Source organism: Boleophthalmus pectinirostris, unplaced genomic scaffold, assembly GCF_026225935.1.
Source record: "Boleophthalmus pectinirostris isolate CB_2022bp ecotype Guang Dong unplaced genomic scaffold, ASM2622593v1 HiC_scaffold_12, whole genome shotgun sequence".
Lineage (NCBI taxonomy): Eukaryota > Metazoa > Chordata > Actinopteri > Gobiiformes > Gobiidae > Boleophthalmus > Boleophthalmus pectinirostris.
The window spans coordinates 18,021,581-18,043,087 of NW_026571018.1; the positions used below are offsets into that span (position 1 = coordinate 18,021,581).

General features: G+C 37.1%; 1 protein-coding gene across 1 annotated transcript in view; it reads left to right on the top strand.

Annotated features, from left to right (window-relative positions):
* cxadr (CXADR Ig-like cell adhesion molecule) overlaps window positions 1-21,507 on the top strand; it is a 50,525-nt gene that overhangs the window by 21,475 nt on the left and 7,543 nt on the right. The window contains exons 2-5 of the mRNA XM_020930235.2: window positions 2,758-2,927; window positions 10,599-10,803; window positions 18,197-18,352; window positions 20,653-20,775. Of these exons, the coding sequence (XP_020785894.1) occupies window positions 2,758-2,927; window positions 10,599-10,803; window positions 18,197-18,352; window positions 20,653-20,775 (654 nt within the window). The remainder of the gene's footprint in view (window positions 1-2,757; window positions 2,928-10,598; window positions 10,804-18,196; window positions 18,353-20,652; window positions 20,776-21,507) is intronic.

The following is a 21,507-nucleotide window of genomic DNA, read 5'->3' on the forward strand; positions in this document are numbered from 1 at the left end:
AACAATAACCAAAATATCGTGATATTGTATCGTCAAAGTTCTCACAGTAATATCGTGGACCATCACAATATATCGAATTACAAGTCTCTTTGCTTAAATTAAAAGTTATGGTGCAGCAATAGTTTAAAAAAGACAGAGGGAACTACATAGACCATGATCCTTTGCTACTACATGAAGAAATAACAGTTCTAAGCACCTTTAAGTCTTAGTTTTTTGAATTAAGTCTTGTCAAGGCATTTTAAGAGGAAAAAGTAGCATATTAACAGTTTTGTTAGCCTCCACAAAATATTGCAATAAATATCATACTGTGAGATAGATATTGTGAAAATATCATACAGAGAGATTTTGGTTTTGTTGCATCCCTAATCGTGAGCCTCCCTACCATATCGTGAGATTTCCCACGATATCGCAATAAATATCATACCGTGAGGTTCAAACCGTGAAGATATCGTATTGGGAGACTTGGATATTGTTATACCCCTAATTTTCACGGAGATAAGCAGGTGGCAGACCCTTCACTAGAAATGTTATGAAGTGAACCTTAAGGTAAAAGAAAAAAGTATGCATGAAACTACTCAAAGTACTAATAGTTAATTTTTAATAATAATTTGAGAAGCATTTAGGTCACCCTTTTATAAAAAAGACTGTGGTGAGAAAACTGTACCTTAGGACATTTCTCTTGAATGGAACCAGCTACATTCGCAAATACACGTGACATGAGTCTACTCACAGTAAACAAACAAAACAATAACCCAAAAAAACTAATCAATTATAGTATTAGAGTATTTGTAATGACCTTACACCACCACTGCAGACAGGTTATCCAGTGCTTTGGAGAGCTTATAGGCCCAGACTGTGCACAATAGTGGGTGTGACTGACCACTGCCTCTGGATTTATTCTCATTTGTGGTGCGTTTGAGAGCAGAAGAGGAAAGCACAGAGGGAGTGTGACTTGTTGCTCTGAGTCGCCCTCTCTGTCCTGAGGCCTGTGGGAGTTAAATATTGTATTACTTAATATTGGGATGTGTAATTAAATGTGCTTTTTTACTATCCTAAAAATGTGAAAAACAAAATTATGCTAATTTTAAACTTATTTTGAATTTATTTTTCCTGTCAGTTCTGTTCTGAATGATGTGGGCTCTTGTGGGCTTAGACTTAGACAAACTTTATTGGTCCACAAGGGAAATTTGGACATAGTAGCTCACACATCACGAGCAAAAATATAAAAATAAATAAATTACCCATAAATAAATAGCTCTTCTACATATTTTTAGACACTTTTGACAATACTACATTAATCATTCTTTCATTTTTTTCATAATTGAGCAACACAAACTTATAATCCCAACATTGTAGGAGATAAAAAATACATTGTTACAATAATTACACAGAATTATACAGAGTCATTAATCATTGCAGCCTTACATTTACACACAAAACTATTACTACACTTGTTGTGATGCACATATCCAGTGTTATTTTTCCAGTAACATCATTTGCACTATTTCTGCTCCCCTCGGCTGGCTGTTGTAGTGTGAGCCTGTCAGAGGGACTGTAATGTGTCAAGGCAGCGTGTGACAACTCCATTCTCTATAGACTGTGCTCCTCACCGCCGCTAAACCCCGTCAATGGAGCCTCTGAATCCTGCCCGTGACACCAGGAAATCATACATCTGTTTTGGGAATAAAAGCATTGAAAATCTGCCCTGCTTTAAATTTGTCAGCAGATTAGTGTTCACAATTACCATGATTTTGCCTGTCATATACTGTGCTCTTTACTAGTTTAATTCTTGCTATACCAAAATTTTCAAACTTTCTTTCGATACTGAGGAATAGAATCAGTACTCGGTACCGATTCTGATTTGACCATGATTACAAAAAACACTTTCTTTAGATACTCTTTAGAAAACTGTAGATTTTTAGCCTTAAATAATAGTACTTTCTCTTATATCTGTGTAGTCCGTCAGTTAGTTGTCCAGGTAGATTCCATCATGGTCCATGGCCGTATGCGAGTCTATGTGCTCTTATACTTGTTCTGATGCAGCTCAAGATCATTCTAAAACTAATCAGGAAAGGTTAATTTCTGTGCCGCTAATGTGATGTTTTAGTATCAATACCTGCGTATATAGTTTCTGTGCTAGTTTTAGTATCGATTTAGTATCTGATTTTCAATACTTTTGTCAACCCTAATTCTAATTCAAGTGCTTTGCATCATGCAACATTGAAAAAGCACTTCACGCCATGTTGTAACTGGTGTGTTTTTTTATGAGAGACTGAAGCAAACACTGTGACAGCTTACTAAAACTTTGATCTGTTAAGTGTTATTACAAACAGGACATCAGATTTCATGTGTCACAATGTTGTATTTTCTCTATAAAAAAGACAGGATAATGATACAAAACCAACAAAGATAATCACCATTTTCTCACCAGAATGTGCAGAAAAAATCTGTGTCCATGATGTTTTCTTCTAGATCATTGTTATTTTTACTTTCACTTTCAAAGTACAGTATTATAATATTACTGTTTAACGATGTAACTAATTCAAAATATTCAAATTCTAATTATTAATATCTTTCATTTTTTATCTGTTACAATTTTAATAGTTATCATGACATAATCATTAATCGCAATTATTTTTGCCATGATAATCGTGACACAAAATTTTTATATCGTCCCATTCCAGCTCTATTTTACCTTTTATATTGTTAACGTTAAATTGGTGATTAATTAATGAATCTGTTATGCTTTGTGTGCAGGTTTGGTGTCTGGTCTGGAGATCACGTCCACAGGGCCGCCCTCCATACAGAAGGCCAGTGGAGAGAGTGCAAAGCTGGACTGTCAGTTCACTCTGGCCCCTGAGGACACGGGGCCTCTGGACATTGAGTGGAGTTTAAGAGCCCCTGACAACCAAAGAGAGGACACAGTGGTATGTTACAACCACACTCTCACACACTGAGTGAATTTTGCCTTTCTGACCTACTACCATCTAAAACATTGTACATAAGGGGTGTTGTCACAATACTAACATTTCAAACTCAATTTTGGTACTAAGGAATAGACTCTCTGATAGTCAATACTGATTCCAACACCACAATGATAATAAACACTCTTTACTTACAATACAGTGTTATTTTCAACATTAAATCATAGTACTTTCTTTTATATTACCATGAGGCCTTCTGTGACATCATGTTTTAATCTAAGTAGTGCTCCCATGGGCGTATACTAGTCTATGTGCTCTTATACTTGCTCTGATACAGCTCAAGATCATTTGAAAGCTATTCAGGAAAGGTTTGTTTCTGTCCTGTGACTTTTTAGTGTTGATAACTACTCAAATGAGTATCTAATTTCTGTACTAGTTTTATTATCGTATATAGATTTTTTTTGACAACTCTAAACATAAGGTTAATACAGTGCATGTCAGCCTTAGTTAAACCTAAGCCCTATACTCACGGGAGCTACTGTGGGATACTAAAAGCAAAAGTAATCTGATCCTCTCTACTTGTATTCTGAGCTCTGTGCAGTGTTCTCACAGATAAACAGTATTAGGACATGGATCTTTATTGCCTGTGCAATGTTACCAGTCTGGCCTGCAGCCATAGGGAGGGATCTCATGAGAGCTCACTGAGCCAGCAGGATCCTCCCCGCCTCAGGGACTTCACATGCTAAAGATTCACTATAGGTTCACTGGGCTACACAATATTTGTAGGGTTTATAGTCTCTGAAAATCTTAGCCCAACTTTGTTACCAAATGAACATGTTTTATCCATAGACAAATGGACATAGCTAGCCTGCTAACTGCTGTGTTTCAAATTGGAAGTGAGCATAGTGGTGCTTCTGGCTCCACCGCCTTAGGCTTCATTTCATTTTGTATTGAGAAGCTGTCAACACTTTAGCTGTAACTGCTACTGTCAGGCTCCTCATTTTGGTCATAAAATGTTCATAACCTGCTGTACATGATCCTGGTGGTTTTATTTAGCTATTTTGTCCGATTAATTTCAATTAATAATTAAATGGTTAAAAAATAATTCATTCCTATTCCTCATTTGAAACTCTTCCAAATTTGCCCCATAACTGCAAGCCTCTGTAAGCTTCATTTGACTATGGTTTTATCCAGTAATGCTTTAGTGTTGTTACTTTTCTCTTTTAGGTAGTGGACTTTGATGTACCTGTGAAACCACCATTCAATGTTTTTGACCTAGTTTGTTACTGATTATGACTTTTATTCACGCCATCATGTTGTTTTGATCCACAACCACAAAGCATCTAGTTAAATATGCACAATGCATAATTTTCCTGAAGCACTTTGTTATTGTTGCCAAACACTTGAATCTATAAATGCAAATGCTTGGACATCTCTGGCTTGAACGCATTTGTTCTCCTTGACCTTTCAGAGCTTAAATGGCCAGATTCACATTTGAATAGCCCATAACCAAACTCACGTCACACTCATAACACTGTATGTAAGTATTATACAGCATTTGCTCATTACTTGTGTTGGTGTTCAGTACAGTAGTACAGGGGTTCTCAAAGTAATTCCAAATGAATCCTGGAAGCTGAGACCTTAACTATAAAATTAAATTGTGAAGGGTAATGGAGGAAAATGTGTTGAATCAGGTTTTTTTTATGTTTATTTTAATAATTTATTATTTTCTCCTATTTGTCACTACACCACTACAGTGCACAGATTTAAATAACTGAATTGATTGCTTTGTGGCCCCCATTTTGAGAACCACTGGAATAGGCTTGTAGTGTTCAGATCTTCAGGTCAGGGCTACACTTTATCACCTTACCTGTTTCTCACTTCGAGATGAGTTCAGAAAGGCAGCCAGTGAGACTACAGATGCGATCATTGAGGGCCTATCCACAAGGTCATACATAGGCATGGTCCCAGTTCGCACATCTTCAGTGTGGGTGTATGGAAATTTCATCATTCATGTAATAGTATGTACTGATGCAATTGAAGTTAATACCCCTGCAGAGCCCAGTTATTCATATATTTGGAAATATCCCACAGCAGGTCTGGCTGAAGCACAGCTAATGCCCAGTGCTTTGTTGAGAGATGCCAGACATGCCGATGGTATCACTCAGTTGCATTTGGCTTCTAGGTGACAAGAGGGAAGGAGCTCGGGACTTCAGTAGATCTGTGAGAACTATAGGGATAGTCGATATATCGGCTTCAATATAAGTATTGGCTGATATCGGAGGAAACAGCTGATACTATATCTCTTCAGTGCTGCCCTGGTCTGTATGCGCCCATGTCATTTCCAGATTGGCTCAGTGTAGCAAATGTGTAAGCTTTGAAATAGAAGAGCAATTGGTGTTAAAATATGGCTGTATGTTTATGCATGCATGCAACAAATGATTTCATATCCCAGTAAAATGTATTTTGTGATTTTTTTATTTTATTTTTTTTACAAAAGTGAAAAGTGAATTTATGATATTTGTTGTAAAATAAATTGTAGTAGCCTGAGAGTTAAAGATAAGAGACCTGATGCTAGAGAGAATTTAATTTACCATCAGTCCAGGACCCAGCACCCAAACCCTCAAGACATGATAGTGTTGTCCATTCCAGTCTAGTACAGTACAGTACAGTGTGGCTATACTTCCGCTGTAGGGAGTATTAAATCTCTGATGACATAGACCAATATAACAAGAACTGAGATGGCAGTAAGTACCCTAGATACAACAAAAATCTTTATGAATATTTATGGGCCTACGATGAATTTTAAAAGCTGGTATTAACTATCAGTATCTGCTCATAAAATCCCTAGCAAGAACAATATTAATCAAATACTAATCAAACCGGTATTAAAAACAAAAGTTAACTTCTATGAAAAAGCATGTAACTAACTAGAAGTAAATGAAACTTGCTGTTGTGTAGCTCCACAAAGCTGCGTCTTTTGTCCTTGAGCGCATCTGCAGGCAGCTTTGTTTGCCGAAGCTATTGAAAACCATATTGACAGCGAACATTAGAGAGCCACCTTGGCATTGACAGCTCAATAAAATGTATTGTGTATAAACTCGATTAAACCAAGCACAAACTGTGGCCATGGTTGGTTACGTTCTTTGTCACCATGAAGGACACTCTTTCTGTTTTGACTTTTGTTTTGTTCTTACCTTAAAAGCAGCTGGAGGCAGGGCTGTTATTGTGAGGGCATTGGAGCACTCCAGTTAAAAGCACAGATCAGACTGGGCTGCCTGACAGGTGCTTTGGAGTACAGTGGGATCAGAGCTCTCTGTTTTGCCTCTCAAATCACCCCACCTCCTCCTGTATTTTACACGCATCAGATGAATTGCTGGGTTTCAGATGTCAAAAATGGAAATTATCGGGTTCAACATTTATGAATTTTCCTTTTAGGTATTCATGGTAATGTACAATCTTATCTATTGCTGGATTTTAGATAATTTTATAGGCTAATAATAATATTTAAGACAGATTGGCAAGGAAGCTAAACTTACTATGAAAAAGCAGCGAAGTCTTGAAAACAGAAATGATCAGGTTCTACATTTATGATTTTACCTTTTAGATATTCATGGAAATGTAATAAATGATTTGAGAAAAGTTTCAAATTGTTTTTTTTCTGATAAGCATTGCAGTTAGATTTGCGGTTTACAAAGGACTGAAACAAGACTGAAAAAGACTTACAAACTAATACTAGAATGGCATGATTTATCGTCAAAGTTCTCACAATAATATCATGCACCACCACGATATATCGAATTACAAGTCTCTCTGCTTAAATGAAGAGTTATGGTGCACCAATAGCTAAAAAAAGATAGAGGGACCTACATAGACCATGATCCTTTGCTCCATTTCAGTGTAGACTACATGAAGAAATAGCAGTTCTAAGCACTTTTAAGCCTTAGTTCTTTGGATTAAGTCTTGTCAAGGTGTTTTAAGAGGAATAAGTAGCATATTAACAGTTTTGTCAGCCTCCACAATATTGACAAGAGTGAAAAAATGCATAGCACATTCAGATGGCCGATGTCCAAAAGCTTTTCCATTTTCAAAATAACGTTTTGGCAAAAAAAAGCCTTCATCAGATACCTTTCTTGCCCTGGACCACAGCACACGAGGGCAAGAAAGGTATCTGATAAAGGATTTTTTTTGCCAAAACGTTATTTTGAAAATGGAAAAGCTTTTGGACATCGGCCATCTGAGTGTGCTATGCATTTTTTCACTCTTGTCTGGCTGCTCCTTGCATTTGCACCTCTACAGGAATTTTGGTGTGCATTTTCTGTTTCTTTTGCCTCCACAATATTGCAATAAATATACCGTGAGATTTATATTGTGAAAATATTGTACCAGCAGATTTGGATATTGTTACATCCCTAATCGTGAGCCTCCCCACCATATCATGAGCTTTCCCACGATATTGCAATAAATATCGTACCATGAGGTTCATACTATGACGATATCGTATCGTGAGACTTGGATATCGTTACACCCCAAGTTGGCAGTTTTATGCAGGATATTTTGTTGTTTGTGTAGAAAATTATGGTAATTAAAATACGGCAACCTTACAGATTTGCTAATTGCATTTAATTTTATAATGCATATGAAAACTGTGTCTTGTCCCTTATATGAGTGTATGACATGAACACATTCTAAAATCTGCAAACCCCCAATCTGCTCTATAGCTGTGCAGTGTGTGTTTAAGTCCAGGTGCTGCCGATTATATTACTGTGTCCTCCCTGTTATTAAAGTACGCACACAGACACTGCTCCTCTGTGTCCTATGCCTCACCAGCTTGTCTAGTCTCTTGCCCTTTTCATTTCCACTCCCCAGGTTATTCAAATGCTTTTTTTCTATTGAATCACAGTTTTCAAGGTTATTGCATTATAGTAGTATTTTGTAGTTAAACGTGCGCATGTGTGTGAGACTTGTCTGACTGAGCTTGGGGCAATTTAATTTCCTTCTCGCTTTGGTCGGCTTTGACATATCACTGTTGTTATTGCTGATGTTGCGATCCCAGGTGAGGTTTGTGTTCCCTTGAGAACAGAAGAATTTTAACCCTATTACTTGTTAACATGGCTAATATGCTCAAGATGGGAGCGCTTCCTATTGAGACCACACCTGTTTTTGAGACCAGTCGAGTTGTAAGTCGAGAATTTGAGTCCCAATGACCAACTGTTTAGCAGCGCCACTTTTTCTTGGCTATTTTTTTTTTTTTTATGAAGTTGGAGAAAAATCCCGTACACCGTCTTACTCGAAAATTGTGAAATTTATTAGGACAAACCGTGCAATGTTTCGGCACTAGGCCTTCGTCAGGCAAACAGTGTGTGCGGGATTTTTCTCCATGTTCTGGGGCTGCTCCCTCTCCTTCAATGCACCCATCTCTAGGCTCTAATTTTTTCATATTTTTTATGAAGTTGTCATCTGATTGGTGAAGGTCGTTTGGCAGTATAAGTATGTGTAGACCTGTCATGATAACAACCTTTGAAGCATGATATATTGCTTAAGAAACAATAGACGATAAACAATAATACCTACTACGATTGAACCTACTTTATGCCATTAACCCAAAGCACGCTAATCCCAGTAAACCAATTTTTAAATATGCTTTGTCATTAAAAGGCCTAAACTGAAACTAATACATGGCAGCCTGAACCAGTAATTACTCAAAGAAGTTATTTATTCTACCCTTTTCAGCACAAATCTTACCTTATTACATAAAAACGACAAAAATCTCCTCACTTTGCAAAGAAATTGTAACCATGAGCAATATTGAGACCCAAAATATATTGTTCCAGCTTTCATATACTGAACAATTCAGTCAATACTGTGGTGGATGTGGTTTGGATTCAGAGACATAAATTGGATATTTTTGTGTATTAAATGGCATTGGAGTGGAAAGCTCATTTTGTTGCTTTAGCCATCTTCTCATAAAGCTTATTATTAACAGCCTTATTTATATATATTTTTAATGGAATTGAAAATCAAGGTTGGATTAAATGGAAATAGTCAGCCACCCTAGGTCTAACAAATATTTTTTTTCCCCTTGCATGTTTAGTATTATTACTATAAGTCATGGTGAGTGCAGTGTCAACAGGCAGAGGAAAATACTCACATATTACTATCTAGTGTAAATTATTATTTTATTATCAATTTTTATCTGATTTATTTAACAACCCTGTCATCTTCAGTTTATTTACTTTTCTAGCCAAGGTTTTTGCTGAACAGACTCCTGGCACTGATCATGGCCCCATCCCTCCTGATTCTCTCTGTGCCGACCTGATTGTGGATGTAGATTCTCTTGGTTTCACCTGTTCTTCATTAGACCTTTTCCTGCAGGAGGAGGAGTTTGTGTGTAGGGTCACTGGTCTCTGTTGACACAGCAGGTGTTGATTTAGCCGCACAGTGGCTGCATTGTTTGTCCCTTCTTCATTCTCCTTACGCAAAGAAAGAGCAAAGCAGTGCAGGGGCCATACTCAAGGACATTGTAAAAATAAACAGTGCTATTTTATACATAGTTTATTAAGCAGCCTTTTGTTTTGCAAGAGCTCACTATGGTCACTTCAAGGGTGTTTTTTTTCATGTTTTTCAAATTATTACTTCGGTTCGGTGTAGAGGTGTGCTAAATATTGAACTATCAATTTATAGTGATACTAAATTTGGTGATACATTATCGTGGGCTGCTCTATCAATATGTGGCCAAGATGATTTTTTGATATATTTTAAAATTATTTTGTGACAGTGTTACAATTTTGATTTTTAAACTTTTTCATGCAATACACTTATTCATGTTTAATAGCTACAACTGGTTTATTCCATATTGACTTACATGTAGTGGTTTAACAAAGAAATACAGTTGTTAAAATATATTTGGTTCTTAAAAATAGTGATATATTTCAGAAAATCATTAGCTATATTCGTTATCTCACCATATTGTGATATCGTATGGTGAGCCATATATATCGAGTATCGTATTGAAGCATGAAGAACCAAGAGATTCCCAGCCCTAGTTTAGTGATATAGTCGATAGTTGGTGTGTGTAAACTTTTTATTGTAGTTTTACACCAGTTAAGTGGCAGTTAATGGAAAAGAAACATGCAGGAAGTAGAAGTGAGATCTAAAACAAGCTACCTCCATGACATCAGAACCAAAATTTACATGCAGGGAAGGCATTTTTCTTGAACGTCCATTTAACAAAATAAAGGTGTTGTCATTTATTTAGATAAGTCTGGGCCCATGTTTATGTTATGCTTGTCATATCTACTGCCCAACCAGGAGCTTGGACTTATACTTCTAAATATAAACTATAAATGATAATAATGCATTCAAATTAAGTTACTGGTGTCAGATAAGGTGTAATTATAATACAACTGTACAAGTAAAAATAAAATATAGAAATATAGTTATACAAAATATATCTGGGCTATACACGAGGTAGGTAAGAAGAAACACAATAGTCATTGACATAGTGTTTTCTATTTCTACAAGGGTGACGTGCTGTACAGTTGTATGGAGTATTGAGTTGAATATATTCCTGTATCTTTCACTGTGAAATATTAGAATTCACCAAATACACATTGGTACATCACATGTTGTACTGTACATCATTCCCAATCATTTCTCCCTTTAATCTTCCAGGTGCTGTTATACTCGGGTGACAGGGCTTACGAGGACTACTACCTACCCATGAAGGGCAGGGTGCACTTCAACTCACCCGACCCCAAAAATGGTGACGCCTCCATCAGCCTCACAGGCCTGAAGTCTTCAGATTCCGGAACGTACCAGTGCAAAGTGAAGAAGGCTCCAGGCATCCGCAGCAAGAAGACACTGCTCACTGTGATGGGTGAGTAGGCCTGTCACCATAAAACATTTTGAAGTTCGATATATTACTGAAGTAAATATAGATGTTAAACAATAATCTTGAAACTAAATGTACAATATTGCTAAAAAAAATAAAAAAGAGTATGTGCTGCAATAAATAAACAGTAGAATTAAACATTTAAGTACTTAGCATCTGTAATGAAGTAGAAGTTATTAATTCAACCTTCTACAGCTCTACATCTTATCATTTAGTCAAAAAATAACCAAAAATTTCACAATAGTGCAAAGAAAATGTACACACGATAAATACTGACCCCAAAAATATACTGTTCCGTCTTTATTGAACGGTAAGTTGTTATAGTAATTATCATGAGTGAGTGAGTGCCTGGTCTCTCCACAGAAGCCGATGCACAGAGCCTCTTTTAAAAGGCTTATCTCTCTGTGCGCTGTTGAAATGCATTGTATCACGTGACCTTTGACCTTCCTGGCTGTTTTCATGTAATCCTCCTAAAAACTGACTCGTAACCTTCCTCTTGGCTGTAGAGCGGCGTTCTTTTTATGGGAAAGTCACTGGTCTGTTTAGATGCTTTGAATACATAGAAACAATTGTGTACTACTAAAAATAAATGTATGAGTTGAGGTTCAAATGTCAGAGAGACGTAAAAATTACCCACAAAAGTGCACAAATATCACATGTACCCTTGTTTGAAAGATTTTGTAAATAAAACAAATTACAACATAACTTGTATAAACGATACCCCCAATATTCAAATTTAGCATATTTTCAAAACCACATTCACAGTATTAATTATTATTTAGATTATATTATTGTTAATTGCTATGGCAAAAAAAAAGGCCATTATGACCCATGGATATTGCCCTCTTATAATACAAACAGAATCTTATACTTTGGTAAGCTGTATAAATGTTTTTGATTGAACAAATTGTAGTCCACTGGTGTAGAAGTCCACTGCTAGTGAGTTAAGGATTGGCTTTGTTTGCTAACTAAGCAATGGTGAAAATGACGTCACAGCCGAAACCAACCTTCCAGTATTTGCATAGGTAAAACAAAAATGCACATGAGTTTCAACAGCAGTCCCTGAGCTGTTATCTGGGTTGTTTTTGGTTTCTGTACAAGGAAAGGGCTTCTCAAAATGGCTCATGTTGGTGCAATATTCTGAGCAAATGCCACTGCACTAACTAGTTAAACCAGACTGACGCTCCACTCTCCACACGACTGCTGCGGGTGCTCTTGTGGAACCGTGTTGAACCAAAAACAATGACCAGGTGGTGTGAAGTCATGTATTTACTGTTATATCATGTTAAAGATACACTACGTAATGTTTTTATTGTTAGGGTTCTGCCACTTACTTGTGTCCAGGCGGATGTTGCTTTCCATTGGTATTAAGTGTGCCCATCTTCCATTTATTCAGTTACAAGTGTTTTCATTGCCTAAAAGTACCTTGGAAAACATACATTCTTAACATGAGCGAGGTCGCCTCTTCACAGATCTGACGTGTAACTTGGCCTTTTAGTATCAGTGGTTTGTGGAGAGAAGTTTACGTGGACAAGCTGTACTGATACAAAAGGACACCATAGCTCACACATTACAATATAATAAAGACCAAAAATAGATAGTGATAATTAGGGATGTAACAATAACGGAAATATTGTGTTATCATATCTGTCACAAGTTCTCACAATAATATCGTTGGACCATCACAATATATCGAAATACAAGTCTCTTTGCTTAAATTAAGAGTTCACCAATAGCTAAAAAAGACAGAGGGAACTACATAGAGCGTGATCCTTTGCTCCATTTTAGTGTAGACTACATGAAGAAATAACAGTTCTTAACACTTTTAAGTCTTAGTTCTTTGGATTAAGTCTTGTCAAGACATTTTAAAAGGAAAAAGTAGCATATTTTGTAGCATATTTTGTTAGCCTCCACAAAGTATCTCAATAAATATTGTACCGTGAGATGTATATTGTGAAAATATCGTACCAAGAGATTTAGATACTGTTACATCCTTAATTGTGAGCCTCCCCACAATACCGTGAACTTTCCTATGATATCGCAATAGATATCGTACTGTGAGGTTCATGCCGTGATGATATCGTATGAGACTTGGAAATCATTACACCCCTAGTGATAATTCAGATTACTAAATAAGCAAAAGAAAAAAAAAGATTTGAGTGAAAATAAGGAAGTAATTTATATCTTAGAATACAGATGGAGAATTACAGGCAGAGCAATCACATCTCCATAGAGACGAGCAGGTGGCAGACTCTCCACCAGAAAGTTTAGATAGTGCACATAAATTAAGAATGAGTCCGATAACATTCTCTTTGACATTGTGAGAATACGCTGATATCTCTGGATACAGTGTGCGACGCATTATAGGTTACGTCTAAGATGCCTCAAGGCTAGAGAAGTTGACAGACTGCTGGCGATTGACCCCAGGGGCAAAGGGGCTCTTAGTAAGTCGCCACTGTGACAAGGAGAAGGGAGGACATGCTGCCTGCTCTGCATTTTACCTTCAGGTTGATCTTGTCATGAGGAGGAGGTCTGAGAACAGGAGACGCTCATGAATATCTGAGGTTCAACTCAAGATGCCGTGCACTGGGAGTTGTTTTAACCTTTCTAAGCATGGTTTAGTAGAGATATACTGAAAAATAGATAATATCTCAGTTGTTATTTTAGAGACATGCAAGTAAATTGTCTCTAAATGAAACAAAACTACTATAAAGCAACATTTAAAACGGAAACATCTTGCAGTTTTTTTCCCATTAATAAAGACTGAGAGACTATCCCCCCATAGCATACCAAAACAGCTAAAAAAATACGGTAATAGAACTGAAAATTATTGATGAGGTATTCACATAAACATGAAGTAACAATAAGAAGGAACACTAAATAATCTAATCAGATTTTAAGAATTAATTAAGAATTAATAGTTTGACATTCACAGGCACATTTTAGCACATACTTGATAAAAATAAATATAATACATAATAAAAATAAAATATAATCTTCTGAATTAGGGCTGGGTATCATTACAAAGATGCTGATACATATGATACAGACCTCCATATATACAGTAGGCCACGATATGATACATATCTCGATTCAGTACACTTTCGATTCGATATGCTATATTTCAAATCTATTTGATACGGTTCAATAAAAAGTAAAGGCTAAATCATGACTGTGATACTAAAAGTCTTTGTTAAACCACTTCTTGTGCAAAGTTCATATGAAACACAAACATTTTAATCATCAAAACGGTGAATATGTCAAATATGTCACATATTCCAACAAAATTGTAGCAAAACAATTTAGCTAAATATACCAAAAAATACCATTGCAGATATATCGATACAGCAGCCCCCAATATCAATTCTGTATCATCACATTAAATTATACTATATGTAGATTTTTTTTTGCACACCCGTATTCTGAATATTGTTATTGAGATATTATTATCTATTAGTGACGCCCCCTAGCTGACATACACAGCGCAATGTCCAAGCACTAAATAGAGTCCCTTTTGTTGTGTATACTTGGACAGTGAAGCTAACAGGAGGCGAGACCCGACCTACAGTGTACCGCCACACGTCAACTGCAGTCGGTATCATTTACTGAGGCGCAACTTGATACTTTGCTTTATATCACACTATAGCAAATCCTCAACACCTTTTGTTCATGATGCCGCTGCATAGTTCAGTATTCACAATCACAGTTAGATCAGTTGCCAAATCATCTTAAGGGGTTATTCCTCTTAAAAATGTGAAAAAAAGGATGCAAAGGACGCAATTATTTGAGTAACATAATTTCTTGTGCAAACAACAAAATATCCTCGCTTAAAAATACGGCTAACACTGCCTCCACATACACTTTCTGTAATGCATAGGATTCTTGTATTGGTTGAACAGTTCATATTCCAGTCTGGTGCACTGTGCAACTTTTCTGCTTGTCTCCATGGACATGTTATTGCTGTGCCTGGAATGTTCCATAGTATGACATTAACATATCCATCTAGTATTTATTCATTACAAGTGTTTCTGTTGCTCAAAAATTCAATAATTCCTTTTGTGAATATGGGCGATTTTCCACGGATCTGATTTGTAATGTACCTTAGTGCGGTAACCCACTGGTCTCCCTTGTGATAGATAGGTTTAATCTATACTATGTGTACTTCTAGACAAAGCAATAACATTTCCATAGAGACAGGCAGGCCTCTCCACTAAAAATGTTACACAGTTACACCTTTAATGCTCCTAGATGTATTTTAAAATGTGAACTTTGAAGAAAATTATACAATTAAAATCTATCGAATCACAGTTCTTGTCAGAGAAATTGCAATTAAAGATGATGCCAAAATCATTCAACCCCATCCTGTACTGTTAATCATTACATTAGTGACCACTTACACTTGTCTTTATATTCACCATTCAACAATTTGCTTCAGACCACAAGGCGTAACCACATCCCCACTATAAATTACCTCTTATCTCACCGTTTCTATAGCAAAGCCCCGTGCAAGTCATAAATCTGAAATCATTGTTCGTTTTAGCATAGGCAGGTTAGCGCTATCTCTCTGCCCTTTATCTCCCAGAGGCCCTAGAACCTTTGTCGCTGTCTTTTTTGACCTCATCTTTCAAACAAATAAATCGTTTCATAACCAAGTCCCAGTGTGATGAAGTGTGTTACAGCGGCGCTATGTGTTCAGGGGAGTCACCTTTTATAAAAGACGCATTCAAAATGTCACAGCTCTTTGACATTTGTGAGAAGGTACAATGCCACAGCAGAGAAGAGCCTCAGTCCCCATCAATCTACAAACTGTCCATCAGAATGTTCTGCTTTTCAGTTTCTATCTTTTCAATGAGACAGAATCCTTAAAATGTTTTAACAGGAAGATGAGTACAGCTGTAAAATGAAAGGGTGTGTACAGATTTTTTTCATATAAACTGAAATGTGTCACGTGAGACGCTGTGTAATGTCATGTGACAATGGAGGAAGTGCATCACTGTCACTGTTAGAGCTGGGTATCATTAAGAAGCCGATACAATACATATTTCAGTACATTGGGCACAATACAATACATATCTCAATACAGAGCACTTTGGGTTCGATACGATATATTTAAAATCGATTCGATACAGTTCAATAAAAAATAATGGCTAAATCCTGGCTGATACTAAAAGTCCCATTTTAATCACCAAAATAGTCAAATGTCAAATGTGTCACATAAACGAGTTTCCTTTCACTAAACGAGCAACAAAACTTTAGCGCTGTGACAAAATAGTTAACTAAAATATACAAAAAAATACTCTTGACAATATATCGATACAGCAGCACACGATATAAGTACCGTATCATCACATTAAACGATACGACATTTCGATATTTTCACACATCCCTAGTCACTGTGCTGTTAAACTCCATAAACTTTCACTAATCATTTGGATGATTCAGCCCTGGAAATGCCGATCTCTGCTGAACTGAAACTAAAAGATGAACTATAAAATGAACTAAGGCTACATTTATATCCTGACGGTCTGAAGAAAAGACACAAAAGTGGTATCACGTCTTCACTTTTTATTCCGTATTTCGTAGACGAGCATTTTCGGGAGGAAAACTGCGTGCATACGGTGACGCAGTAGTGTGTGGAATTCATTTGGGTATGGCGGGTAGGCGGCTAGGTGGTGACGCTAGGTGGTGATGTATGTGATGTAAACGCGTACACGACGTGAGCAGATCTGACCAGAGTTTTGCGTCTTGGACAGTGTAGACGGAAACGCTACGGCAGAGCGTATTCAACTTTTCCGCTCTGGAGGGTGGTTTCTGATTTTTGCATTTTTAAGGCAAAAATGCCAACACCATCTAAACGAAAGGCACCTCCAATAAAATAGTTTGTCGTTTTTACCCGCAACTGTTCTGGTACAGCACAACTCATCATATTTTTGATGAGGGGTTTTGTGTAATATAGGACCTTTTAAAGTGTACGCGGTGAACTGAATCTAACTAACTAACTAATCATAACAGTAATTGCAAATCAAATCACAAAGATTTCTGACCCTAGTATTTCTGTTTGCCAGTCTGATGTTAATCCTTACATTAAGCTTGATAAGTCTAACATTGTAACACACATAGATGCCTGATACATCTCTTAAGACATTATTACCTCACTGCATACAAGTACTGCGGTTCAATTTCATCTTCGTATTAGACAACCTTCTATTTCTTCACTACCTGTCTGTGTGTCTGTCTGGACGTGGTCTGTTTTTAATTCAGAGATCTATTTGTTTTTCAACTCCTCAAAAAATCTGTCACGTATCCAATATTTGCACAGAGTTTTCTAGACGATTCTGCTGCTCACCCGACGTGCTTCCTGCCGTTATCCTGAGTGACAGTTCTGTAATGACAGCAGCTGTATCAATTACTCTGATTACCGTTCTCATTATGTCGATGGCTTCTACAGACAAAACAAAAGACGCCCCCAATATCCAACTACTTATTATAGTAAACAATGAGGCCACAGGCAGTGTTGGGACTAACTAAAAACATGGACTAAAAATATGTATTCAGAATAATCACTTGAGTAACTCTGGTACTGTTAATCTTGGTGGTTACTAATACATAAAGAATAGAAAATGATAGAATAGTCAGAATATTTACTTACATGCACAATATTCCAGTACAGTTACTCTTTCATTTGGTAGTTTTCAGAATAGTTACTTGTCTTTGTAAGTATGGAGACTGTATGCTATGTTTAAAATAAAGATCAATATAAGAAAACAGAGCTCTTGCCATGTGTGTATGTGCATTTTTACGTTCTCGAATTAGTAATGAATAAATGCATAATAAGTGCACCACACATAAAGCTGTTTTAATTATGTTGCGTTTTTAGACCTTAAATATAATCCTTAAATATTCCAAGTAAGTATCTGACCACTCATGTTATATAACTAATTAAAATGAAAAATGAAAAATGAAAGAAAGAATGTATAAACCTATATAATGCAATCAGAGTTTTCTAATTAGGCATCCCTGGCCATCAAGGTATTCCTATAAGAGGCACAACACAGTATCTCTGTAGAATACTATAAAATAAAGAGGTAGGTTTTAACTATAACACATGGTCTGCACCTTTCAAATGATAGACAAGACATAGTAACACATGTTTCTCCATCATTAGCAATAGATTAGATAATTTCTTTATTAATTCAAATCATTAAATCACATTCATTTATAGAGCTCACGAAAAAGAGCCAAAACTTACCAAAGCTCTGAACAACAACAATGATTCAACAATGATATAGGCATTAAAAATAAATAAGTTTTCAGTACTCTTCCCAACATTGACCCACATTGTTTTTATTGCTAACATGTTTTCTCTTTGTCTCCACAGTGAAGCCATCTCGGCCCAGGTGCTACTCTGAAGGCCCCACTCAGGAGGGCAAAGACATCGTGATGAGGTGCGTCTCCAAAGAGGGCACCAACCCACTGCAGTACGTCTGGGAGAAGACCAGCGGGAACAAGCTGCTGCCTGCAACCGCCACTCTCGGTAAAACATTTTAACAGTGAGACAATGGGCTGTTTTCATTGTTTCAAGAATTTGAGGACATACTTTGGTCCACAAATTTGCTTTGTTTGTCTCTTTGAACTGCCTTTGTGAATGAAAAATGAACACCACTTTTTAATAGACTGCTTTGTTTATAGCCCTGGTAGTTTGAGATAGTAAAGGTGCACTATGTAACTAAGGTGGTTGCTTCTCCCCATGGAGATTTGGTTATTTTTATCCTGTAATGTTTCACAGTAGGGCATTGCATTTGTTCAGTTACAGGTTTTGTTGTTTTATAGCTCAAAGACACCTTAACAGCATGAATTCTTATCATGTGCAGGCTTGGTTCATCGTAGATCCACTGTGATTACAAAGTGTATTTCCCTTTTGTGGAATAATCAAGGCAAAACATTAAAGGTTGTATAGAGGATTTTCCAAGGAACGAGAAATCCAGTGACTGTTTGTCCTTTTTCAAATGTTGCGCATGCGTGAAACCACCCCCCCCTCTCCTACAGCTCCCTACGTAGAAACGCCTCCTCCCGCCTCCTCCTTACGCCAGAAACAGGTTTGTTTACAGCCGGTGAGCTGCACATGACTTGTAAACAACTAACTACAGTGTTGGTTAGGCAACAGGAGAAGTGAGGAGCGGGGGGAGGGGGTGCGCGGACATTTCGTGCGCGGACGAGAAGTGAGGAGCAGGGAGAAGAGCGGAGCAGGGAGAGGAGAGAGGAGAGGGGAGCGGTGTGTGGAGATTCCGTGCCCGGAGAAGTGAGGAGCAGCGGGAAGAGCGGAACGGGCAGCGGGGACAGGAGCAGGAAAGGGGTGCAGAGAAGGTGTGCGGAGATTCAGTGCGAATGAACTAGCTACAACACGCAGCAGCAAGCGGACTCTTTCTTTGCCTTGAAAATTACGTTTTCAGACATAGGATATCGCTTTCGTGTCCTGAAAAACGTTTGTCTAGCTCTTGGAAATAAAGTACGTTTTCATAATAAGCAGAAGTGACCTGTCCAGGAGTAATTTGGCGACCAATGCGTCAGTCTTTAGACCCTGCGTCTGCTTCAGTTGCGCCATCGCTGGAATGAATCTACAAGAATCACCTTAGTTTGGCTTCGCTGCTTTTCCCCTTGTCTTCTTCTTTCAGCGACCTCAAAAACGGACTTTCTTTTGCGGCTAACTGCTCCTGGATTCTTGTCGCCATTGCAACAAACTTTGTGCAAACTGCGAGGAAGATATAGGTCAAAAAAGCAGCTAAGAACTGTTGCATTGGTGGAGTAAACAGCGTCTGTGCGTCTGTGGACTGCGTGACAGGCGTACGCAAACCACGTAATGGCAGCGCGCAGGCAAGTCAGTTACGCTAGAAACGTAGGGAGATTGATTGACAGCCTGTCAGCTAACAGATAACGAGGCAGTGTCGTTATCTATTGGCAAATGTTTAGCCCCACCACGTCCAGAGTTGATGAATTTTTATTCTCTTTTTTTTGGTCATCATAATTACAAGGCTACTGCACCTTTATAATGCTATCATTGACAATTTGAAACAAAAAAATCCTCCATACAACCTTTAAGCAGCAGGCAGCAGACCTGCCACCAAAAAAGTTACAGAGTATACCTTTAACGTAAATCCCATCAAAACATTTGCATTTTGTGAGTTAAAAGACCAATCATCCCATTATAATTATATGGTTTTCAAAATGTAGTTGTTATAGTTCCTGAATACACATTTCTCTATACTTTTTTCAATATTTTGTGAGATTTGGTAAACAATTTTAGGTTTGTATGAGCAAAACACAATTTCTTTATTCCATTGTGCTCTGAGTGGTCACAACTTTAAACTTCAATATCTCAGAGCTACCCAGAACCTTATATTTCTGAAGGGATAAAATTATGCTTAAAGTCAGCCCTTCATGTCAATATTAAAAGTCCTATATTACGCAAAATTGTCTCTTGTGAGCTTTCAACCATGTTATAATGTTGTTACCTCATCAAAAACATACCTGGAGTCTTGTTTTGTTTCATTCACACATTTTTGAGTAACCCTTTATTATTATTATTGTCTACATTTCCAAAGCTAAAAATGTAAAATGAGCAGAACTAAGCCTAAATATGCAGGATTTGTGTGTTAAACATTTGTAAATAAAACGGGTGTGTTTGATGAGGAAACAACATTATAACATGGATCAGAAAATTGCATAATATGGACCCTTTAATCAGTTGACTCTTTAGAATCTTATTATTTTCCTATTTTAAACACAGACCTCCAACTCCCACTCTAATAATGCTTTTGCTCTTCACTTTCATTGCAGATAAAGATGCAGGAACCATCATTGTCAAAAACGCATCTGCTAGCGCATCTGGCTCTTACCGCTGCACTGCCAGCAACCTTGTGGGGAGTGACGAATGTGTGATGCAACTTAATGTGACGCCTCGTAAGTATCCCGGGACACTGCACAGAGGTGGACCAGTCTGCTGTGTGTAGATCTTTAGCACTGGTGGTCCTTTTTATGACAATTTCACGTGTATTATTGGTGGTTTTCAAATTCTACAATGTGATTAAGTCATATTCCCAGATGGGGGGCAAGTGCCGGTTTTCCCTATTGATTACATTGAACCTGATCATTTCTATTAGTCACTAGACCCAAGAACTCACTGTATTACAACAAATATCTGTATTTGAACTATATTCATTTTACATGCCTTCCATCTGTATTAGTGGCCTATAAAATAATGTGATGTCATCTGAAATCTGAGTGTACTGAAAATCTCTACTTAAGTAAAAGTACATTCACATGGCTAAAAATGTACACAATTAGAAGTGTTGCTCAAATTTTACTCATGTACAATTATGTATAAAGTGCACATGACACTACTTGATGACTCGTTATTACTAGGGATGTAACCGTAACCAAAATATTGTGATATTGTCATATCATCAAAAGTCTCACAATAATATCATGCACTGTCACAATATACGTAAAATTACAAGTTCCTTTGCTTAAATGCATGGTTTTATAGTAGCAACAGCTTGTAAACATATGGAACTACATATCACATGATTCATTTCAGTGCAAACGACATGAAGAAATATGTTTTTTACTTGAATTCTTGGGATTATGGGATGATGGAAATAATTCACATCATAATCTTGTCAAGGTATTTTA